The sequence below is a fragment of the Lagenorhynchus albirostris genome, chromosome 2 (assembly GCF_949774975.1).
Source record: "Lagenorhynchus albirostris chromosome 2, mLagAlb1.1, whole genome shotgun sequence".
NCBI classification, from domain to species: domain Eukaryota; kingdom Metazoa; phylum Chordata; class Mammalia; order Artiodactyla; family Delphinidae; genus Lagenorhynchus; species Lagenorhynchus albirostris.
Window position 1 is genome coordinate 98,210,957 of NC_083096.1, and position 22,452 is coordinate 98,233,408.

Here is a 22,452-nt window from a genome sequence, read left to right on the forward strand (position 1 = left end):
TGTGCTTTGCATATATATTAACTCATTTAATTCTTATAACAATTATTTTAAAGAAGGTACTGTTATTATCCCCATCTTACAGATGATGAAACTAAGGCACAGAGAACTTAAGTAACTTGCCCAAGTTGGCATGGCCATAAGTAGAAAAGTGAGGATTGAAATCCTTTATTTACCTGTCTCTAGTACTACCTTGTTCTTTTAGGCAACAGAGACATTTAAAATATTTTGCTATAGTGGTACTTTTGTTGATACTTTGCCAGTGATGACTCCTTCCTAGCATTATTATACATTATTGTCATATGAGTTATTAGAAACCATATGTAGATTTTGTTAAGTCTGTCATGTTTGAATGTAAAGATCTCCAGTGTTATTCTAGCTCACAAGACATCCAACTCCATTTGACCAGTCTGTTATGCTTAGAAACTCTAAAGCCTGACTGATTTTTTTTTTTTTTTTTTTTTTTTTTGCGGTACGCTGGCCTCTCACTGTTGGGCCTCTCCCGTTGTGGAGCACAGGCTCCGGACGCCCAGGCTCATGGCTCAGTGGCCATGGCTCATGGGCCCAGCCGCTCCGTGGCATGTGGGATCTTCCCGGACCGGGGCACGAACCCACGTCCCCTTCATCGGCAGGCTGACTCTCAACCACTGCGCCACGAAGGAAGCCCTAAAGCCTGACTGATTTTATGTTCAGATCCTCACAGCATTCTGTCCTAACAATTAGATGTCTTCAGTCCTTCTCACTACCCTCTTCACCTTTCACATCAGTTAGTAAAACATTTCAGCCTGCATAGTACATTGGATAGTGAATACTTCATTATAATGCTACGTGGTTTCTTCTGTTTTAGCACTGACACTGGCCAGTGTATATAAACAGTGTGCTTTGTTATGTTGATTTTCATATAATGTAATCAAAATATTTCTTCCAAGCTTTGCATAAGACTTGCAAATTATGAGTCCTGGGAATTTTCTTTTTTAAACTTCTGAGTATTGTTACCTAATTATGTTAAATTATACCTTTTAGAGATTAGTACCCTAAAATTAGTAATTACTACCGTTTATCAGGTATTTACTATGTGCCAGGCAATATGCTAAGTAGTTTATGTAAGGGGGGTTTTTGTGAAGATGAAATTAAATAATTTATGAGGTGTTGTTTCTATTCTACAAATAAGGGACTGAAATTTAAGGAGGTTAAGTAATTCCCAGGGTCACACAGAAGAGCCAGGATTTGTATTCTAAGTCTGCCTCATAGCAGAGTCTGTGTTTCTAAAACCACTATGGTATAATACTATAAAATTATTTTGTAAAGTTTTTGTTAAAACCGAAAACTAATTAGGAATACTACATACTGGGCTTTAGTATAGTATACTGGCAACATTTGGACTGATATTAGCTGATTGAGATGTGATCTAGTATAGATTTTTTAAAAAATTATTTTTAAATATTATTTTCATATTTTCCATTATGGTTTATCATAGGTTATTGAATATAGTTCCCTGTGATATACATTAGGACCTTGTTATTTATCTATTTTATACATAGTAGTTTGTATCAGCTAATCCTAAACTCCTAATTTATAGCCAGCCTGCCCCCCGGCTGCCCTTTTGGTAACCATAAGTTTGTTTTCTATGTCTATGAGTCTGTTTCTGTTTTGTAAATATGTTCATTTGTATCATATTTTGGATTCCACATATAAGTGATATCATATAGTATTTCTTTCTCTTTCTGACTTCACTTAGTATAATAATCTGTTTTTAATTAACAATTATTGTCAGTTAACAATATCTCATGCATGATTCCTTGGCTACCCTTGGAAACAGTTGAAGAACTCAGGCCATATCTCACACTAATGAAATCAGAATCTCTTGGGCATGGTACCAGGCATCAGTAGTTTTTAAAGCTTTCCGGGTGATTTCAATATGTAGACTAGATTGAGAGTCACTGCTTTGGTGGTAGAATGATAGGGCTTTCTTTTCATTTATATATTTTATGTATTTTGAAATTCTGTTATAATGAGCATTTATTACCTAAGTGATTTTTTTTAAACTGTAGATTTCAAGACATCAGAAAATTCTTGTTACTGGTTTTCAAAAGTTCTAGTAATTTATTCATAAATAAGGATTGTTTTATTTTCCCTTGTCATTGCATTAGATACTAGTGTATTTTACAATTATATTTCAGATCTACAAGTTACATGTGCCTTTAGAGAGACCTTCATTTCTTTAAAAGAATACCAGTACTAGAACTTTAAAGTTATTAAAGACATTTTTTCTGTTTTAAATATCTTAATTATAAATTACCGAACCAGCCAACTTTCCTTTTTCATAATGCAACTTTTTTTTTTTCCTCCTCTAGGAGCTCCAGCGGGCTAAGCAAGAAGTCCTCTCTTTGCGAAGAGAGAATTCTACACTTGATGCTGAGTGCCATGAAAAAGAAAAGCATATTAATCATCTACAAACAAAAGTGGCTGTTTTAGAACAGGAAATCAAGGATAAGGATCAGCTTGTTTTAAGAACAAAAGAAGCATTTGATACAATCCAGGAACAAAAGGTCTGTTTTAAAATTTTCTAAACAAATTGATGGTTTATAAATGATCTATAAATGATCACGTTTATAAATGATACTTTTCCTAAATAAACACAGACTTCCTAATTATTCATGTTTTTAAAAATATGTATCAGGTGGCTTTAGAAGAAAATGGTGAGAAAAATCAGGTACAACTAGGAAAACTTGAAGCTACAATAAAATCATTATCAGCTGAACTTCTTAAGGTTTGTTTTTAAAAACTTAATAGAATATTGATATTTCATTGGATTATGTAGAGATGTACATATAAAGCTCTTTTACAGGCAAATGAAATTATCAAAAAGTTGCAAGGGGATCTGAAGACCTTAATGGGTAAATTGAAACTGAAGAATACAGTAACTATTCAGCAAGAGAAACTCTTGGCTGAGAAGGAAGAAAAATTACAAAAGGAACAAAAAGAATTACAAGATGTTGTACAGTCTCTCCGAATTAAAGAGCAAGAGGTAGTTAATATTTTATATTTTTGCGTGTGTGACTATTTGCAAAGCATAATGAATTTCCTCATGTATTTTTAAAACTTCTACTTCGTTATATCAGAGAATAGTTTTGGCTTTTTTTCCCCAAAAGAACGTGACTATAATCAATAGAATTTAATAACCTATTTCAGTTTGAAAAGTTAGTTATCATGACTCAGATACCTTGAGTGTTCATACGTATATATGTGTATGTATATGTGTGTATATATGTAATTATATATTTTATTTCACTGCTGAGCTAATTCCTTTCTTATTTAATAGTAATTAATAGCTGTTAATTATTTAATGAATAGTAATACATTTCTTCAGTCTTTATTTTACTCTTTATTATGCTTACTATAAGGATTAACATATTTCAGGTATGCAAATTACAAGAACAATTAGAAGCTACAGTTCAAAAACTTGAAGAAAGCAAACAGCTTCTAAAAAATAATGAGAAGTGTAAGTATTTTACCTTTTTATGTAAATGAGGTTTGTAGCTTTATTCTTAACCTGAAATTTTTATTTGAATTCATAAGACTAGGTAAATCGAGGTACTGCTATATACAAATAATCTGCTTTAAATGTACCATCTTAATGTTTTTGTTGTAGTAAATTATATCAACTGTCCTGTAAAACAGTTACCATCATTATTTTAAAAAACCCTATTACATGTGTCAGTAACCCAAAATTAAGTGTTGAAAATATTAACTGTAATTTACTATTTAAATTCTTTACTACTACTTGTTATAATTGCTGTGTTTACCTACTGGTAATAGTATGAACTATTTGAAACAAAAATATGAGATTAGGCCTTTAACATTTTCTCAGTTTCTGATACTGATTATGAGAAATAACAGTTTGAATTTTAAATAAACTGGAAGGTATCATTCTGGAAATGAAAGCCTTTAAAGAGATCCTTGACTAGCAGAAATATGTGCTTCTGATAGTAAAAGAATAAGGAGTCCTATGTGGCAGTTGCTAAAATAAGAATATTTAATGACAAAAATTTAGGTGAACCTATGTTATTCTCCTGTGATATAAGGTAGTTTTAAAAACTTTAAATTAAAAAATGTCAATATAATTTTTAAATATTTAAAATTATTAGAAAAATAAAAATATTCAAAATTCTTTACCTTGTTACTTGTTCTTTTATTTAAGTAATCACATGGTTAAATAAAGAATTAAATGAAAATCAGCTAGTGAGAAAGCAAGATGTATTGGGACCTTCAACCACTCCACCTGTACATTCTAGTAGCAACACCATCAGAAGTGGAATTTCTCCTAACTCTAATGTGGTAAGATTTAAATTAAGATGTTGTGAGTGGTCTTAGTAAATTTTCTAAAACAAACATATTTCCAGATTGTTAGGTGCTGGTACCTAATATGACTAGAGTCCTACAATTTTTAGCACTGAAGTAGAGTTTAAGTTCCATTTGGAAGTGGGACATAAAGGTACACTTATTCTTAACAAAGAGGCTATATTTTAAGGGTACACTTCTTTGTAAGGTTTTAATGGATATTGAAATCACTCAGTATTAACTAATGCCAAATGTGCTGAAAAACTGTTAACACACACACAAAGTATTTAGGAGGCCTCAGTAAGGGAGAACAAGGTATGGGCTCAAGTTTGACACTGTAGTGGAGGAGCCTAATCTGAGTTCTATTAGAAGAAAAAGAGAGAAAGAAAAACCCTATTACCAGGCTTGTCAGCTCTAGATTCTGGAAGAAACTCGTTAGAGTTTTTTAGCTCCGAGTACCTGGATCTGGCTTGGTAATATCAGCTAGGTCTAGGGATTGCTGGGAACTGACCTTGCACTCAGAGCGAGGTTTTGGGGTTCTCCTGCTGATCATAAACAATTTCACAGAGTATCAGCATCAGGCAAGGCCACTCTCTGTGATGGATCAAGACAAAAACAAGACCACTTCATAATCATGTCTGAACACAGACAAGAATATGACATTGCCAAACCACAAAAATGGGCAAGTATCCTATCCTGGCTAAAGTGAGTGACTGCTGCTCATTACTAATTATAGCTTCAGCCTTTATACATTCATCCTGCCTTATTAGATAAGATTTATTCAGATACCCAGTCATATAGTTATCCCCGTTTCTTGATAGCATCCAGTCCACAGCAAAGCCCTGTGTTCTTAAACTGTTCCTTAACTCACCTAACACATGACTAAGTCCAATAAATAACTCCCTTTTAACACTGTCTTACTGAGACACCTCTCTTGCTAGGTTCCACGTGGTGTTCAGTCTTCCTTGTTGCAAAGAGTGAGTACACCTCTAGATATGTTTCTGGTGGTCTTTGACTGGAGGGCATTGGCAGAGGATTTAAAATGCAAATCCATAATAGAATTTTTAATCTACTCTAGTAAATGAGATAGTACTTGATGTTTAAAGGGAAAGGATTTGTGCTAATTTGGGAAAAGGTGCAGAGTGAAGTGCCTGGTACTGAATTACAAACTTGAAAAAACTTGACAGGCTTAATTAACCTCAATGACTGATGATAAATAGCTGTGTAAAAGGTATTTTTGTCATACAGCCACTTTTGTACATGAGTGCTTATTAAGATTTGTGTTGTAATTGTCCTCTTGTAAAAACAAACTTTTCATGATGTTCGTTAATGGTGGTGTCACTATACTGAAAATTAGTGGCAGAGCAAATTATTTCTAAAAACACAAATACTGTTTTTACTCAATCTGGCAGAAAATTATTTTTATTTATCCCTTATTGGCCTTTTGATCTATGACTACCCCTCAACCCCCTTTTCAGTAATTTGAGGCCTCGAGGGAACCAAGATGGTTCAGAGGTCTTTGTTTTACTTCAGTTCAAAGGCAGGTCCAGTGGTTTTGTTTTGTCTAAGCTTGCAAAGCCACTCTGAAAAGCCCTCTGGGCCAAAGGTATTCCAGCCTCATGATATGTTATATAATGAAGCAGAGTTTTGTAGTGTCATGATAAACAAAATCGGCTTCTGGGATAGTGTCCTTAACTGTTAGTTATTATAACAGATGCTAATGCCTCCTGGATCACCAAATACCATTTAGAACTAATTTCTTATCTTTAACCTTTTTTATGCTTTTATTTTTAGGTTGATAGTAGACTGACTTACCCAACTTGTGGGATTGGTTATCCTGTCTCCTCTGCATTTGCATTCCAGAATACCTTTCCTCATCCTATAGCTGCCAAAAATACCATCCACCCAGTTTCAGGACCAAAGGTAGCCAATTCTAATACCTTTTTTTTAAAAAAAAAAGCAATTTAAATTTTAATTAAATTAATTTATTCTTTGATCAGTTGCTAAGTGTATTAGGTGATGTATTAGATGAATATATTTCTGAATATCTAGTGTATATGCTTACAGGAAATATTATCTACATTATATGATTTTTTTTGAGTTACTATAATTTATAATAACCTAGGTATCAGTATGTTTAAACATTTTTTATTCCTGTTCAGCCTCTCCATTTTTATTCATTCTTCTACTTATATCTTCTATAACTCTCAAACTTATCTAGGATTAGTGACTTCATACTGCTGGCATATTAGCTGTGGTGACATTTTGGATCCCACTGTCAGAATTTAAGGGTCTGATGGGCAGGGTTATTACAAATTATAAAATGTAGTTTTGGCAACATTATCTCAAATAGCACATGCTTAGCAATCCCTCCAAACCTTGATTTATTTGCGAAGGCTTTTCTCTGCTCACTGGAGTTTTTCATCATTGTTATTACTGTCTTAGTTATATACACTGTTTTCACATGTATTATAATTCTATTTTCACTGTAATTTAATCCACCCAGATGAGCCACTGATTCTGTTTTCATTCCTAACTTAAGGTCCAAATTGATTTTTTCCTAAATCATGGGGACAAACATTTTTGAAAAGAATATTTTATAAAATGTAGAATTGAGGACTTTGAAACTGCTGTTATAAACGCTTTCTCAAATTAGTTTTGGGCTGCCCTAAAAATAAGTTTGCTTTGTTGCTTAGGCATGTACTTCTTTTTAACCATAACCTTATTAATTACTATTTGGAGCCGTTGAGAATTCTCAGTGAAATGAGAATTAAGCCTGAGTTTTTATGCTTAGAATGTTATTATGTAAAGAGTATTTAGTTGCATTTAATTGGCTTTTCTTATATTGCTTATTGAAAATTAGATATGTGTAATCAAAGGAATACTGTTGTTTTAAAATAAATATCAGTATGCTCAAGTGTGCTTATGTCTTGATAACAGTTTTTTCTTGAGAATTATTACCAAATTCACAATTGCTTTTTTATTTTAAACAGCTTTCCAGGAATATATATAATGTCCAAAATGAGGACAGGAACTACTACAGATAATTGCTTAGTTGGTAGGACTAAATATGACTTAGAAGATTACCTTTCTTATAGCTCTTCTGAAATCAGAGGAATCATTTTAACAATCCTGTTCTTAAATACTGACTCAAGACTTTCAGTGTCTCCTATATTATTGATCTCCATCTTCTTTTGATATGCATCCCTAACAACAACAACCAAAAAACCCTAATACTAACAAAACACTTTGAGTTTGAATCTCTGATACATGAATATTTATTTATTTGTGAATTGAATGCATATACTACTCAATTATAATGGTTAAAAACATGGAATCTGTTGTTAGAGTTTAAATCCTGCCTCTGTCAGTATAAAGTTGGGCAAGCCAGTAACAAACAAAAAACAATATCCAACTGTTGTGTTTCAGTTTCTCCATTTGTAAAGTGGAGCAATAATTTTATCTATCTTACTGGATTTTTGTGAATATTAAAATGAGCAGCTGCATTTGCTTAGAATAGTTCCTGATACATAAGTGCTTCATTAATGTTATCTGTTATTATTAATAGTAAAATGTATTCCAAAATAGAAATTAAAGAATGAGATTAAAAAATATATATAAATCAAAGTTAAAAGATTTTCTTCTCATACCCCAATGGGCGGTTGTAATCACTGCCTGCTATGGAGACCACTAATCTAGGTAGTCTTGTGCTAGCAGCTATGGCGATTAAAACATGTTCCTTTTAGTTGCAGTAAAAAAAAAAATTAAATTATTTAATGACATTGAATCTGTGATATACCTAATTTCTTAAAATGTTACTGTCAAGATTTAGTACATTCAAGTAGTTGTTTAACTGTGAGGATGTAGAATAACATGAGTTAAATTAAGAAAGAAACAAAATCATGCTGAAGGAAATACATAGGAGTGTTTTAAAAGATTGTGCCATGCTGACAAATAGAAAGATCACTTGATACTTTTAAAGCAAAATAGACAAAATACCTTGTTTCTTCACTTTTATTTTTGAAAACAGTAATCTCTAAGGATTCATTCTTTTGGTATATATTTAATGAATGTCTGCTATGGCTAGACATTGTTCTAGTTGCAAGAGGTATAACAATGAACAAGACAAAGTACAGTTTGTGGTAAAACACATTATGATGGTAAACTGTAGTATCTTTCAGACTAACCTGTTATTAAAGAGGAGATGTTATTTGATGTCAAAGAAAGTACTTGTGACAGAATCTCTTAAAAACTTTAGAATATCTGATTCTGATTCTTTTTGTGTGGCATAAATTCACAAAGTCAAACATGATCAGATTTCATCCTGGAGATTATGCAGTAGGTGAGGGATTTTCTGCAATAAGAAAGGAACTGAGATCTGATGATTAATTTTTGATAGTATTTAGCCCACAGTGTTTATTCAGAGACAGATTTTTTCTAGAGATAGCATTTCTCAGTTTGATTAACCATCTCATTCCACAGATGGTTCTAAATTAATTTTTATTTCTTTTGTATTAACTATTTAAAAAATAGATAAAAATATATAAGCATGGGAAGCTCCCAAATATTTAAGAGGATGTATTGTCTAAATGTACCTCCTGTGGTCCCTAGTCTCCTCCTCAGAGAAGAAATCCAGAGAGTTTTTTGTGATATATTCGAAAAATACTTAAAATATATATAAGGATATATGTATATGTCTGTATGTTTGTATACATGAGTGTTGGTATAGATAAGCATAAATAGTACATGCCCACTGTTCTATACCTTGCTTTTTTTGTTTAACAGTATTATCATGGTACAGGTCCATTTTCATGTATTAGAATGTAAGTTTTTCCTTGCGTGTTTGTTTTTAATAACTTAGAAGTATTCCAGTATATGGATGTACGATAATTTAATAGTGCTCTGTTAATGGATGATTAAGTTGTTTTCAATCTAGATAGTCGTACATGTTTCAGTAGTTATCTTTGTATATACTTCTTTGTGTCTGTGTACAAATAGATTTGTAGGATAAATTCTTTCTTTTTTAATTAATTTTTATTGGAGTATAGTTGCTTTACAACGCTGTGTTAGTTTCTGCTGTGCAGCAAAGTAAATCAGTTGTATGTATACATATATCCACTTGTTTTTTAGATTTCCTTCCCATTTAGGTCACTACAGAGCATTGAGCAGAGTACCCTGTGCTATACAGTAGGTTCTCATTGGTTTTCTATTTTATACATAAGAGTACATATGTGTCAATCGCAATCTCCCAGTTCATCCCACCCCCTCTTCCCCACTTGGTAACCATAAGTTTGTTCTCTACATCTGTGACTCTTTCTGCTTTGCAAATAAGCTCATCTGTACCATTTTTCTAGATTCCACATATAAGGGATATTATACGATATTTGTTTTTCTCTTTCTGACTTACTTCACTCTGTATGACATTCTCTACATCAGTCCATGTCTCTGCAAATGGCACAATTTCGTTTTTATGGCTGACTAATATTCCATTTTATATATGTTCCACATCTTTATCCATTCCTCTGTCAGTGGACATTTAGGTTGCTTCCATGTCCTGGCTATTGTAAATAGTGCTGCAGTGAACATTGGGGTGCATCCTTTTGAATTCTGGTTTTCTCTGGTTATATGCCTAGGAGTGGAATTGCTGGGTCATATGGTAGCTCTATTTTTAGTTTTTTAACGAACCTCCATACTGTTCTCCATAGTGGCTGTACCAATTTACATTCCCACCAACAGTGTTGGAGGGTTCCCTTTTCTCCACACCTTCTCCAGCATTTACTGTTTGTAGATTTTTTGATGATGGCCATTCTGACCAGTATGAGGTGATAGTAGTTTTGATTTGCATTTCTCTAATAATTAGTGATGTTGAGCATCTTTTCAAGTGTTTGTTTGGCCATCTGTATGTCTTTGGAGAAATGTCTGTTTAGGTCTTCTGCCCATTTTTTGATTGGGTTGTTTCTTTTTTTGATATTGAGCTGCATGAGCTGTTTGTGTATTTTGGAAATTAGCCCCTTGTCAGTTGGCTTTGTTTGCAAGTATTTTCTCCCATTCCGTGGGTTGTCTTCTCGTTTTGTTTATGGCTTTCTTTGCCGTGCAAAAGCTTTTAAGTTTCATTAGGTCCCATTTGTTTATTTTTGCTTTTATTTTCATTACTCTAGGTGGTGGATCAAAAAAGATCTTGCTGTGATTGATGTCAAGGAGTGTTCTACCTATATTTTCCTCTAAGAGTTTTATAGTATCCAGTCTTACATTTAGGTCCTTAATCCATTTTGAGTTTAATTTTGTGTGTGGTATTAGGGAGTGTTCTAATTTAATTCTTCTACATGTAGCTGTCCAGTTTTCCCAGCACCATTTATTGAAGAGTCTCTCTTTTCTCCATTATATATTCTTGCCTCCTTTGTCATAGGTTAGGTGGCCCTAGGTGCATGGGTTTCTCTCTGTTCCATGGATCTATATTTCTGTTTTTGGGCCAGTACTATACTGTTTGATAACTGTAGCTTCAGAGTATAGTCTGAAGTCGGGGAGCCTGATTCCTCCAGCTCTGTTCTTTCTCAAGATTGCTGTGGCTGTTTGGGTCTTTTGTTTTTCCATACAAATTGTAAAAGTTTTTGTTCTAGTTTTGTGAAAAATGCCCTTGGTAATTTGATAGAGATGCATTGAGTCTGTACGTTGCTGTGGGTAATATAGTCATTTTCACAATATTGATTCTTCCAATCCAAGAACATGGTATATCTCTCCATCTGTTTGTGTCATCTTTGATTTCTTTCATCAGTATCTTATAGTTTTCTGAGTATAGGTCTTTGGCTCCTTATAGGTTTATTCCTAGGTGTTTTATTCTTTTTGATGTGATGGTAAATAGGATTGTTTCCTTAATCTCTCTTTCTGATCTTTCATTGTTAGTGTATAGGAATGCAAGAGATTTCTTTGCATTAATTTTTGTATCCTGCAACTTTATCAAATTCATTGATTAGCTCTAGTAGTTTTCTGGTAGCATCTTTAGGATTTTCTATGTATAGTATCATGTCATCTACAAACAGTGACAGTTTTACTTCTTGTTTTCCAGTATGGATTCCTTTTATTTCTTTTTCTTCTCTGATTGCTGTGGCTAAAACTTCCAAAACTGTGTTGAATAATAGTAGTGAGAGTGGACATCCTTGTCTTATTCCTGATCTTACAGGAGATGCTTTCAGTTTTTCACCATTGAGAATGATATTTGCTGTGGGTTTGTTGTATATGACCTTTATTATGTTGAGGGAGGTTCTCTCTAAGCCCGCTTCCTGGGGAGTTTTTATCATAAGTCGGTGTTGAATTTTGTCAAAAGCTTTTTCTGCATCTGTTGAGATGATCATATGGTTTTTATTCTTCAATTTGTTAATATGGTGTATCACATTGATTTGTGTATATTGAAGAATCCTTGCATCACTGGGATAAATCCCACTTGATCATGGTGTATGATCCTTTTAATGTGTTGTTGGATTCAGTTTGCTAGTATTTTGTTGAGGACTTTTGTGTCTGTGATCATCAGTGATATTGGCCTGTAATTTTTTGTGTGTGATGTCTTTGTCTGGTTTTGGTATCAGGTGATGGTGGCCTTGTAGAATGAGCTTGGGAGTGTTCCTTCCTCCCCAATTTTTTGGAAGAGTTTTAGAAGGGTAGGTGTTAACTCTTCTCTAAATGTTTGATAGAAATCACCTGTGAAGCCATCTGGCCATGGACGTTTGTTTGTTGGAAGATTTTTAATCACAGTTTCAATTTCACTACTTGTGATCACTACTTGTGATTGGTCTGTTCATATTTTCTATTTCTTCCTGTTTCAGACTTAGAAGGTTGTATCTTTCTAAGAATTTGTCCATTTCTTCTAGGTTGTCCATTTTATTGGCGTGTAGTTGCTTGTAGTAATCTCTTATGAGCCTTTGTATTTCTGTGGTGTCCATTGCAACTTCTCCCTTTTCATTTCTAATTTTATTGATTTGGATTCTCTCCCTTTTTGTCTTGATGAGTCTGGCTAAAGGTTATCAGTTTTGTTTATCTTCTCAAAGAACCAGCTTTTAGTTTCATTGATCTTTGCTATTGTTTTCTTTGTCTCTATTTCATTTATTTCTACTCTGATCTTTGTGATTTCTCTCCTTCTACTAACTTTGGGTTTTGTTTGTTCTTCTTTAGTCGCTTTAGGTGTAAGGATAGGTTGTTTATTTGAGATTTTTCTTGTTTCTTGAGGTAGGATATATTGCTATAAACTTCCCTCTTAGAACTGCTTTTGCTGCGTCCCATAGGTTTTGGATTGTCATGTTTTCATTGTCATTTGTCTCTAGGTATATTTTTATTTCCTCTTTGATTTCTTCAGTGATCCATTGATTATTTAGTAATGTATTGTTTAGCCTCCATGTGTTTGTGTTTTTTACACTTTTCTTCCCTATAATTGATATCTAATTTCATAGCATTGTGGTCGGAAAACATTCTTGATATGATTTCAATTTTCTTAAATTTACCGAGGCTTGATTTGTGACCCATGATGTGATCTATCCTGAAGAATGTTCCATGTGCACTTGAGAAGAAAGTGTATTCTGCTGCTTTTGGATGGAATGTCCTATAAATATCCATTAAGTCTATCTGTTGTAATGTGTCATTTAAGGCTTGTGTTTCCTTATTAATTTTCCGTCTGGATGATCTATCTATTGGTGTAAGTGTGGTGTTAAAGTCCCCCACTGTTACTGTGTTACTGTAGATTTCCCCATTTATGGCTGTTAGCATTTGCCTTATGTATTGAGGTGTACCTATGTTGGGTGTGTATGTATTTACTGTAGGACAAATTCTTTAAAAGAACTGGGTCAGAGGCATTTTGCCTATCTAGTGACTGATGTTAATCAGCATTTCCCTGATTATTAAGTGAGGAACATCTTTTTGTGTATCTATGGATTATGTTTACTCTTCTGTATAATTTCTCTTTATTTCTTTTATTCATTTTCTGTTTGGGATGTTTAACCCCTGTAAGATGACATCATAAGTGTTCTTTATATATTCTGAACATTCACTGGTCTGCTATTGGTTTTATATGTTAACTGTTATTTCCCAATTTGGGGATTATCTTTTTACTCTTTTTAAGGTGTGTTTTGAAAAAATTTAAAACTTTATTATAGTACATACTTGCAATCCTCCCATGTTTAAGTCTACAGTTCAGTAATTTCAGTCAGTTTATAGAGTTGTGAAACCATCATGATGGTCTAGTTTTGAGCATTTACATTTCCCCAAAATGTTCCTTAGTGCTTTTTTGCAGTTAATCCACACTCTTTTTTTTTTTTTTTTTTTTTTGTGTGTGTGTTATGTGGGCCTCTCACTGTTGTGGCCTCTCCCGCTGCGGAGCACAGGCTCTGGCCGCGCAGGCCCAATGGCCACGGCTCACGGGCCCAGCTGCTCTGCAGCATGTGGGACCCTCCCAGACCGGGGCACAAACCCGTGTCCCCTGCATCGGCAGGCGGACTCCCAACCACTGCGCCACCAGGGAAGCCAATCCACACTCTTGCCCCCAGCCCTAGGCAACTACTGATCTGCTTTCTGTCTCTATAAATTTGCCTTTCTGCATTTCAGATGAATAGAGTCATACATTATGTCTGCTTTCACTCAGCATGACTTTTTTGTGCTTTTTCCAGGTGGTAGTGTGTATCAGTAGTTCATTCTTTTAATTGCTCAGTAGTATTTCGTTGTATGGGTATACCACAACTTGCTTATCCATACATTCATCAATTGATGAACATTCGGGTTATTTTCAGCTTTTGGGTATTACAAATAAAGCTATGAACATTTGGGTACAAGTCTTTGTATTTCTCTGGGGTGAGTACCTAGGAATGGATTGGCTGTCAATATATATTTGATTTTTAAGAACCTACCACACTTTTCCAAAGTGGTTGTGCCGTTTACCACTAGCAGTCTGAGAGTTCAAGTTCTGTATGCTTATCAACATTTGATATGGTCAGTTGTTTAATTTCAGGCATTCTAGTAGATGTGTAGAAGTATTTTGTGATTTTAGCATGCATTTCCCTAAAAGCTAATGAGGTTGAGAGCAGTTTTTTATGTGTGTGTTTGACATCAGTATATCTGCTTTGGTGGAATATCTATTTGAATCTTTTGCCTGTTTTAAAATTAGGTTGTTTCTCTTGAGTTATGAGTTCTTTAAATATTCTGGATACAAGTCCTTTATCAGTTAAATGTTTGCAAATATTTCTTCCAGTCTGTGGCTTCTATTTTCTCTTTTGAAGAACAAAAAGTTTTTAATTTGATGAAGTCCAGTTTATCAAATTTTTTTCTTTAGTTGATCATGCTTTTGGAGTTGTATCTAAGAACTCTGTGCAACCACAGTTGGAAAATAAGATCTGTGATCCATTGTGAGTTACTTTTTATGTATAGTATGAGTTTTATGTATGGAATGAGGTAAGGGTCTTGGGTTTTTTTGTTTTGTTTTGGCATGTGGATATCCAGTTCTTTCAGTAACAGTTGTTAAATCCTGTTGATTTAGGCAAATCATTTGACCATAAATGTAAGAATTTCTGGACTCTTAATTCTGTTTCATTGATTGTTCTTGTGCCAATACCACACTGTCATGATTACTGTGATTTAATAATATTAAGTTTTGAAATTGAGTAGTATAAATCCACCAACTCTCTTCTTTTTCAAACTTGTTTTATTATTTTAGATACTTAATATGTCCATATAAATGTTTGGATTCAGCTTGTCAACTTCTACAAAATAGCCTGCTTGAATTTTGATAGGATATATAGAATTTATAGATCAATTTTGGAATAAATGTCATTTTGACAACATTTTATTTTTAAATCCATGAATGCTAATATGCCTCTCCATTTATTTAAGTATCCTTTAATTTCTCTCATCAGTGTTTTACAGTTTTCAATGTCAGATTCTGCATTTCTTTTATTGTTTATTCCTAAGTATTTTACTCATTTGATGCTATTGTGAATGTAATTGTTTTATTAATTACTTTCTCAGAATATTCATTGATGCTGTATACAAATGTAATTGATTTTTGTATATTGACCTTGTATCCTGAAAACTTGCTCTACTCATTTGTTAAACTCATTACTAGTGGCTTTTTAATGCATTGATATGATTGTGTGATTTTTCTCTCATCAGTTAAATTAAGATGTATTATGTTGATTTTCAAATATTGTATAAGCCTTGCATTCTTGGGATAAACTTCACTGATCTAAATGTTAGTCAAATTCAGTTGGTGGATTTTGTTCAGTTCTTCTATATCCTTGTTGACTTTGTATTAGTTAACTGAGAGAGGAGTATCTCCAGTATTGGATATCTCCAATTATTATTATGGGTGTTTCCATTTCTATCAGTTTTCCATTTAATTCTATCATTTTTTGCCTCACGTATTTTGAAGCTCTTTTGTTCAGTGCATACACCTTTATAATTGTTATGTCCTCCTGGTTGCTTGACCCTTTGATCATTATGTAATTTCCTCTTTCATTTTTGGTAATTTTTCATGCTCTGAAGTCTACTTTGTTCGATATGAATATAGCTACTCAGGTTTTCTTTCGAGTGGTGTTTCCATGGAGTATCTTTTTCCAACCTTTTTCTTTAAACTTGTGTATATCCTATTTAAAATGGTTTTCAGGTAAAGGGCATATTTAGTTTGTTCCCTCTATTTTTCATTCCTTTGTTTCCCCTTTCTTGAATTCATTTTTGGATTATTTGCACATTTTAAAAATATTCCTTTTTAGTTCTTCTGGTGTGTTTTTTATTATATCTCTTTGTACACTTTTTTTTTTAGTGGTTGCTCCAGGCATCATAATAAACATAGTTAGCTTTTCACAGTATGTATAGAATTAATATTTTACCACTTCAAGTGGAATATAAATACCTTACTACCGTGTATAGTCCCTTTACCTTTACCCCTTTGTTTTGGTATGTCATATGTATTACAGCTATACATTGGAAACTATCAGACAGTGCTGTAATTTTTACTATTAACCAATATACATATGTATAAAACACTTGAGTGGAGAAGCATGGTCCATTATATTTATCCCTGTTTACCATTTCTGTTGCTCTTCCTTTATTCCTGGTATTCCATGTTTTCCATGATATCACTTCCCTGAATAATAGAGTATTATTTAGCTTTTGTTTTAGAGGAGGTTTTCTGGCAAAGAAGTTTCTTTGTTTTTCTTCATCTTGGAAGCACACTTCTTTCACCTTCATTCCTGAATGATATTTTCTCTGCACATAGAATAATGTATTTATAGTTTTTTTTCTTAAGCACTTTAAAAATATTCTACTTCCCTCAGACTTCCATGATTTCTGATGAGAAATCAGCAGTAAATTCCAACTGTTGTTCAACTATATATAATGCATCCTTTTTCTCAGGCTGCTTTCAAGATTTATTATTTTCCTTTAGTTTTCAGGAGTCTGATGTGTCTAGGCATGAATTTATTTGTATCCTTTTTGGGATTTGCTAGGTTTCTTGAATCTCTAAGTTGATACCTTTTACCAAATTTTGGAAGTGTTCAACCATTATTTCTTTTCTTTTTTTTTTTTTTGCGGTACGCGGGCCTCTCACTGTTGTGGCCTCTCCCGTTGCAGAGCACAGGCTCCGGACACGCAGGCTCAGCGGCCATGGCTCACGGGCCCAGCCGCTCCGCGGCATGTGGGATCTTCCCGGACCGGGTCACGAACCCGTGTCCCCTGCATTGGCAGGCGGACTCTCAACCACTGTGCCACCAGGGAAGCCCAACAACCATTATTTCTTAAAAATGTTTTCTGCCCTACACTCTTCCCCCGTCCTTCTGGGACTCAGGCAACATGAATGTTAGACCATGTATGTTTTCCCACAGGTCTATGAGGCTCTCTTCTTCCTTTCTTTTTTCTCTGTTTTTCAGATATGATAATTCCTAATGATTGATCTTACAGTTTAATGCTATAGAGTCCATCCAGTGAATTTTTTCAGTTCTTAAATTTCCATTTGTTTCTTTTTTACATGTCCTAATTTTTTTTTACTGAGACTTTTTCTTTACATTTATTTCAAGAGTATTCACTTTTACTTCTTAGAACATGGTTATAATAGATACTTTTAACTGCCTTTCTGATAATTCCATTATCTTTGCCATCTTGGAGTTCACATCTGTTGGCTTGTTTTTTGCCTTGCAGATTAGTTAGATTTTACAGGTTCTTTTTTGAGTGATTTTGGATTCTGTCTGGATCCAGTATTGAATGTTATGAGACTCTAGATCTTGTTTAAATCCTAAGAATGTGAATTAAAAATTTTTTTTAATTAAAAAAATTGTTTTTTGTAGCAAATAGTTTTGTTATGTTCAAATTGCAAATTCTGACTTACCGTTTGTAGGCTGCTGTTTCTGTGTCAGTTCAGTCCTTAAAGAGTTTGCCCATGTTATTTGGATCTGTCTGTGTGTGCACCATCTAGTGCCTGTTCTGTGACCTGGGTGGTGGTTTACTCCATAGTTCAGTTCTCAGAGCCTTTGGTATGGTGACTATGGTCAGATCTTGCATGTTCAGCTTAGAATAGAACCCAGTAGTTCATATACAGCTTTTATAGGATCTCTTTCTTGAGTTCCTTTGTCTCTTTGATTTCCCCCCAGATTTCAGAATCCCCTGAGTCCTTCTTCCTGAAAACTGGCTAGAAATCATGGACCTAAATTCCCTTGGTCTAAGACGCAGTTCCTGCAATTGTGTCTGTGTCTGGTGCCAAACATTGGGAGGACAGAGAGAGAAAAAATATAATGAGAATTTGTATCATGCTTGTGAGACCACAGCACTTCTGGTCAGAGGGTGTGATTCCCCTCTTTCAGAGTTTTAGGTGCCTGCTTGGCCACTGCTGTTATCATCATTACTACCCCTGTAGCTTCTGTTTCCACTGAATTGCCTGAGGGTTGGGGCAGAAGACAACTGTGAAAGAAGGGGGGTTTTCCTCACTCTCTTTGACCCTTAGGAATTTGTTTTTTTCATTTCTCAGAACAGAAAGAAGACTATACCTTGATATTAATATTGTACTCTGGCTTTCTTAGTGTTTACATGATGTATCACTTTCTTTCCTTTTACTTTTACCAATCTGTGCCTTTATATTTAAACTGGATTTCTTTTAGATATTCTATACCTGACTCTTACATTTTCATCCATTCTGATGTTGTCTTTAACAATTTAAAATTTAATGTATATATTCATACGTTTTATCATCTTGCTGTTTGTATTCTATATATCCCATCTGTTCTTTGTCCCTCTTTTCTACTTTAATCCTGACTTTTCAATTAATTGCTGATTTTATTTTGCATTCTATTTTGTCTCTACTTATTGGCTTTAGTTTTTGTTTGCTCTAGAGTTTACAGTATACATCTTCACCTTATCATAATCTATCTTCAAAATTTTATCCTGCTTTCCATATAATGTAAGAACCCTACAGTAATTCCATTTCCTCATTCCTGTCCTGCTAACTACCGTCAAAATTTTACTTCTGCATTTGTTATAAATCCCACTTTTTTTTTAAACAATCAGATATCTTTTCAATAAATTAAACAGAGAGGAAAAAGTCCTTTTACCCATATACTTACTATTTACACAACTCTGTTCCTTTATGTAGACCTACATTTTCATCTGGTATCATTTTCCTTTCTCCTGTAATGAAGATTTCTTACAGTGCAGCTCTTTAAGACTTCTTATAGTGCATGTCTGTGGGAAATTCATAAAAATCTCATAACATTTTTATTTTGAATTTATCTTCTCTACATTTAGAATTCTGGGTTGACAAGTTTCTTTTTTCCTTTCAGCATTTTGAAGCCATCATTCCATAGTTGCCTGGATTGAACAGTTTTGGCCTGGCCATTATTTCTTCACTTTTTTATTTTTTAAAACATTTATTTATTTATTTACTTACTTACTTATTTATTTATTTATTGCTGTGTTGGGTCTTCATTGCTGCGCGTGGGCTTTCTCTAGTTGTGGTGAGCGGGGGCTACTCTTCGTTGCGGTGTGTGGGCTTCTCATTGCAGTGGCTTCTTTTGTCGTGGACCACGGGCTCTAGGCGCACGGGCTTCAGTAGTTGCGGCACGCAGGCTCAGTAGTTGTGGCTCACAGGCTCTAGAGAGCAGGCTCAGTAATTGTGGCTCGCGGGCTCTAGAGCACAGGCTCAGTAGTTGTGGCGCACGGGCTTTGTTGCTCTGCAGCAGTGGGATCTTCCTGGACCAGGGCTTGAACCCATGTCCCCTGCATTGGCAGGTGGATTCTTAACCACTGCGCCACCAGGGAAGTCCCTCTTCACTTTTTTTATTATCTCCTTTTAGTATTACGGTTACTCATGGTTGATCACATGATATAGTCCCATTGAGTCTGTTCATTTATTTGCTTCATTGTATATATATTAGATTCTAATGCTTTCTTAAAGTTCACTAATCTTTTCTTCTGCATTGTTTAATTTGCTGTTAATTCTGTCCAGTGAGAACTTTTCATTTTAGATATTTATCATCTCTAGAAGTTCCATTTCATTCTTTTTTTATATCTTGCATTTTTCTCATACTTTTAATTTCCATTACATCCTTGTTCATAGTTATAATTGTTTTAACATGTGCATCCTTATTCTATCATTTGTATCATCTCTGGATCTGTTTCTGTTGAGTGATTTTTCTTGGTATGACTCATGTTTTCCTACTTGTCATTTTTAATAATTTTTTTAAATATTTATTTATTTTATTTATTTTTGGCTGCTTCGGGTCTTAGTTGTGGCACACGGGATCTTTTTTGCGGTGCATGGGCTCCACAGAGTGAGGGCTCTTCGTTGCAGTGCGCGGGCTCTCTAATTGAGGTGCGTGGGTTCAGTAGTTGTGGCACATGGGCTTGGTTGCCCCATGGCATGAGATCTTAGTTCCCCGACCAGGGATCAAACCTGCATCCCCTGCATTGGAAGGCAGATTCTTGACCACTGGACCACCAGGGAAGTCCTCTAATAATTTCTGATAGGATGTGGAACATTGTTAATGTTACATTGTTGATTATCTGGATTTTGTTATCTTCCTTTAAAGGGTGGCAGTTATTTAAGTTGCTTGTGGATCCCTTGGTCCTTTTTGAGTTTTTTTGTTTTTCTCTTTTTTCCTTTAGCTTTACTAGGATGCATTTAAAGTAGCTTTTACTCAAGGATAGTTCAGCCCTGTTACGAAGCTCCCCACAGAATGCCCTAAATGATTACCAAGGACTGTCCACTTTGTCTCCATGATTATGAACCTTGGAAATTGTTCAGCTTGAAACTCCCATTTTTATTTGCCCAGCATTGTGGAGTTTTACCCTATGCATTGTTCCTAGTACTCAGCAAAAACTCAAGGGGATTCATGTGTAGATTTCTGGAGCTTGTTCTCTTTATAGCTCCCTTTTCTTCAGAATACTGCCTTGCAGCCTCCAGGCACCTCATCCTCCCTGAACTGATTTTAATCTCCTCCATTTAGCAATTATGTTCTTTCTCTGTACCTATAGTCAGGAAGTGCCTCTAATTAAAAAGCTGGGTCAGTTGTAGGGATCACATTTTTCTTAGAGATCACAGTTCTGCCCTACCAGTTGTTCAGTTTTGGGGACCATTCTTTTTGTTTATTTTGTCTGGTTTTCTAATTATTGGTGGCTGGAAACTATATTATGTATTAATATACTCTTTAAATTTTCTTCATTCTTGCATGTTTATTTTTCTATAAGGAATATGAAAATCAGCTTATCTCACTTTTTAAAAATCCTCTTTGTATTTAATGTGATCTGATATCTTTAGAATATTGAACCCTGATAGCCAAGGACAGCAGCATATACCTTTCTCATTTATAATTTTATCCTATTAAGTTAGTATCTTTCTCTATTTTATTATGATTTTTTTTTACCAAAAATAGATATTTCTTATCTTCTCATGCCTTTTTTCTTTCTTTCTTTTTTTTTCTTTATGCGAGTCATCATACCTTTTTTCTTTGATTTATTAGTATGGTGACTTACATTTATAGACTTCCTAACATAGAACCCATTCCTGGTATGAAACCCCCTCAGTCATAGTCATTATTACTTTAAATAAACTACTACATACTATATGCTTGATATTTTAGTTTGGACTTTTGTATAGATTCTTGGATTACTTTTGACTATTTCAGTATTCAGATTCCTAGCACTCATTTAGAATCCTTAAATATGACAGGCTTAAAGTTCGTGAAAAGGGAAGAATTCTCAGAATGCATGAGGTAAATGCATCATCGTGGTATTTGGTTACTTTTAGCATCAATAACATTTAAATGTATTAGTGTTCATGTTTTTGTTTCAGAATAATTAAGATAATTTGTGCTTTTCATCTTGCTGATACGACAGGAACTTTTTTGTCAAGGAGAAATAGGATTTTTAAATTAAATCTTCTCAATAAAATGTGCTTGTGTTATATAGCTTGAACTTCTGTGGTCTATATTCATCAGAGAAAAAATTTAACCACCTATCTCCATATAGAACTGTCTCAGTTCTCACTAATTCAGTTACATGTTTTCCCTCTTTACAGGTGCAGTTTAACTTGCAGTTTACAAAACCAAGTACATCACTAGGAGATGTTCAATCAGGAACAACTGTTAGTATGCCTTGCTCAACTGATAAGGAAAAGTAAGCTCTTGAAATAAAATTTAATGTTTGTAATTTTTTTAAATGTTTGTAATTTTGAAAGGGAGTTTTTATCAGTGTTTGAAAGCTATTATGACCACTTATTTATGTAACGTTTTAAGTTGCTGATCAGTGGGATTTGACTTAGTCCCTTTTAGCTATAAGAGAGAGGTTTCTCACATTTTTTAAAACTGTAGGATAGACATATAGTAAAATTTAATTTTTTAAAACGGATTTTCCTACATAACTGAAGAACACCCTTTCATATATTCTTGGGCAAATAGATAGAAATGTTTTAAATTCCTCAGAGTTGGCTGTTTTGCTTTTGTTTTCCTGTATGGCTGTGTCTGTCTCTAGAAGCTCTTTGTTTTTCTGAGTAATTGCTTCTGGTGTAAAGTAAACTGAGAAATCAGCTGGTTAAACTGTTAGAATTCTGGGGTAGATAAGAGTAAAAGGGTTTGTGAGGTTGCCCCCTAGCCAAGCTAACAT

General features: G+C 34.1%; 1 protein-coding gene across 1 annotated transcript in view; it reads left to right on the top strand.

Moving 5' to 3' along the window:
* Positions 1–22,452, top strand: part of SASS6 (SAS-6 centriolar assembly protein) — a 52,147-nt gene that overhangs the window by 26,040 nt on the left and 3,655 nt on the right. Inside the window, exons 10-17 of the mRNA XM_060141904.1 lie at positions 2,352–2,546; positions 2,678–2,767; positions 2,846–3,025; positions 3,418–3,499; positions 4,199–4,335; positions 5,280–5,315; positions 6,133–6,261; positions 21,869–21,966. Of these exons, the coding sequence (XP_059997887.1) occupies positions 2,352–2,546; positions 2,678–2,767; positions 2,846–3,025; positions 3,418–3,499; positions 4,199–4,335; positions 5,280–5,315; positions 6,133–6,261; positions 21,869–21,966 (947 nt within the window). The remainder of the gene's footprint in view (positions 1–2,351; positions 2,547–2,677; positions 2,768–2,845; positions 3,026–3,417; positions 3,500–4,198; positions 4,336–5,279; positions 5,316–6,132; positions 6,262–21,868; positions 21,967–22,452) is intronic.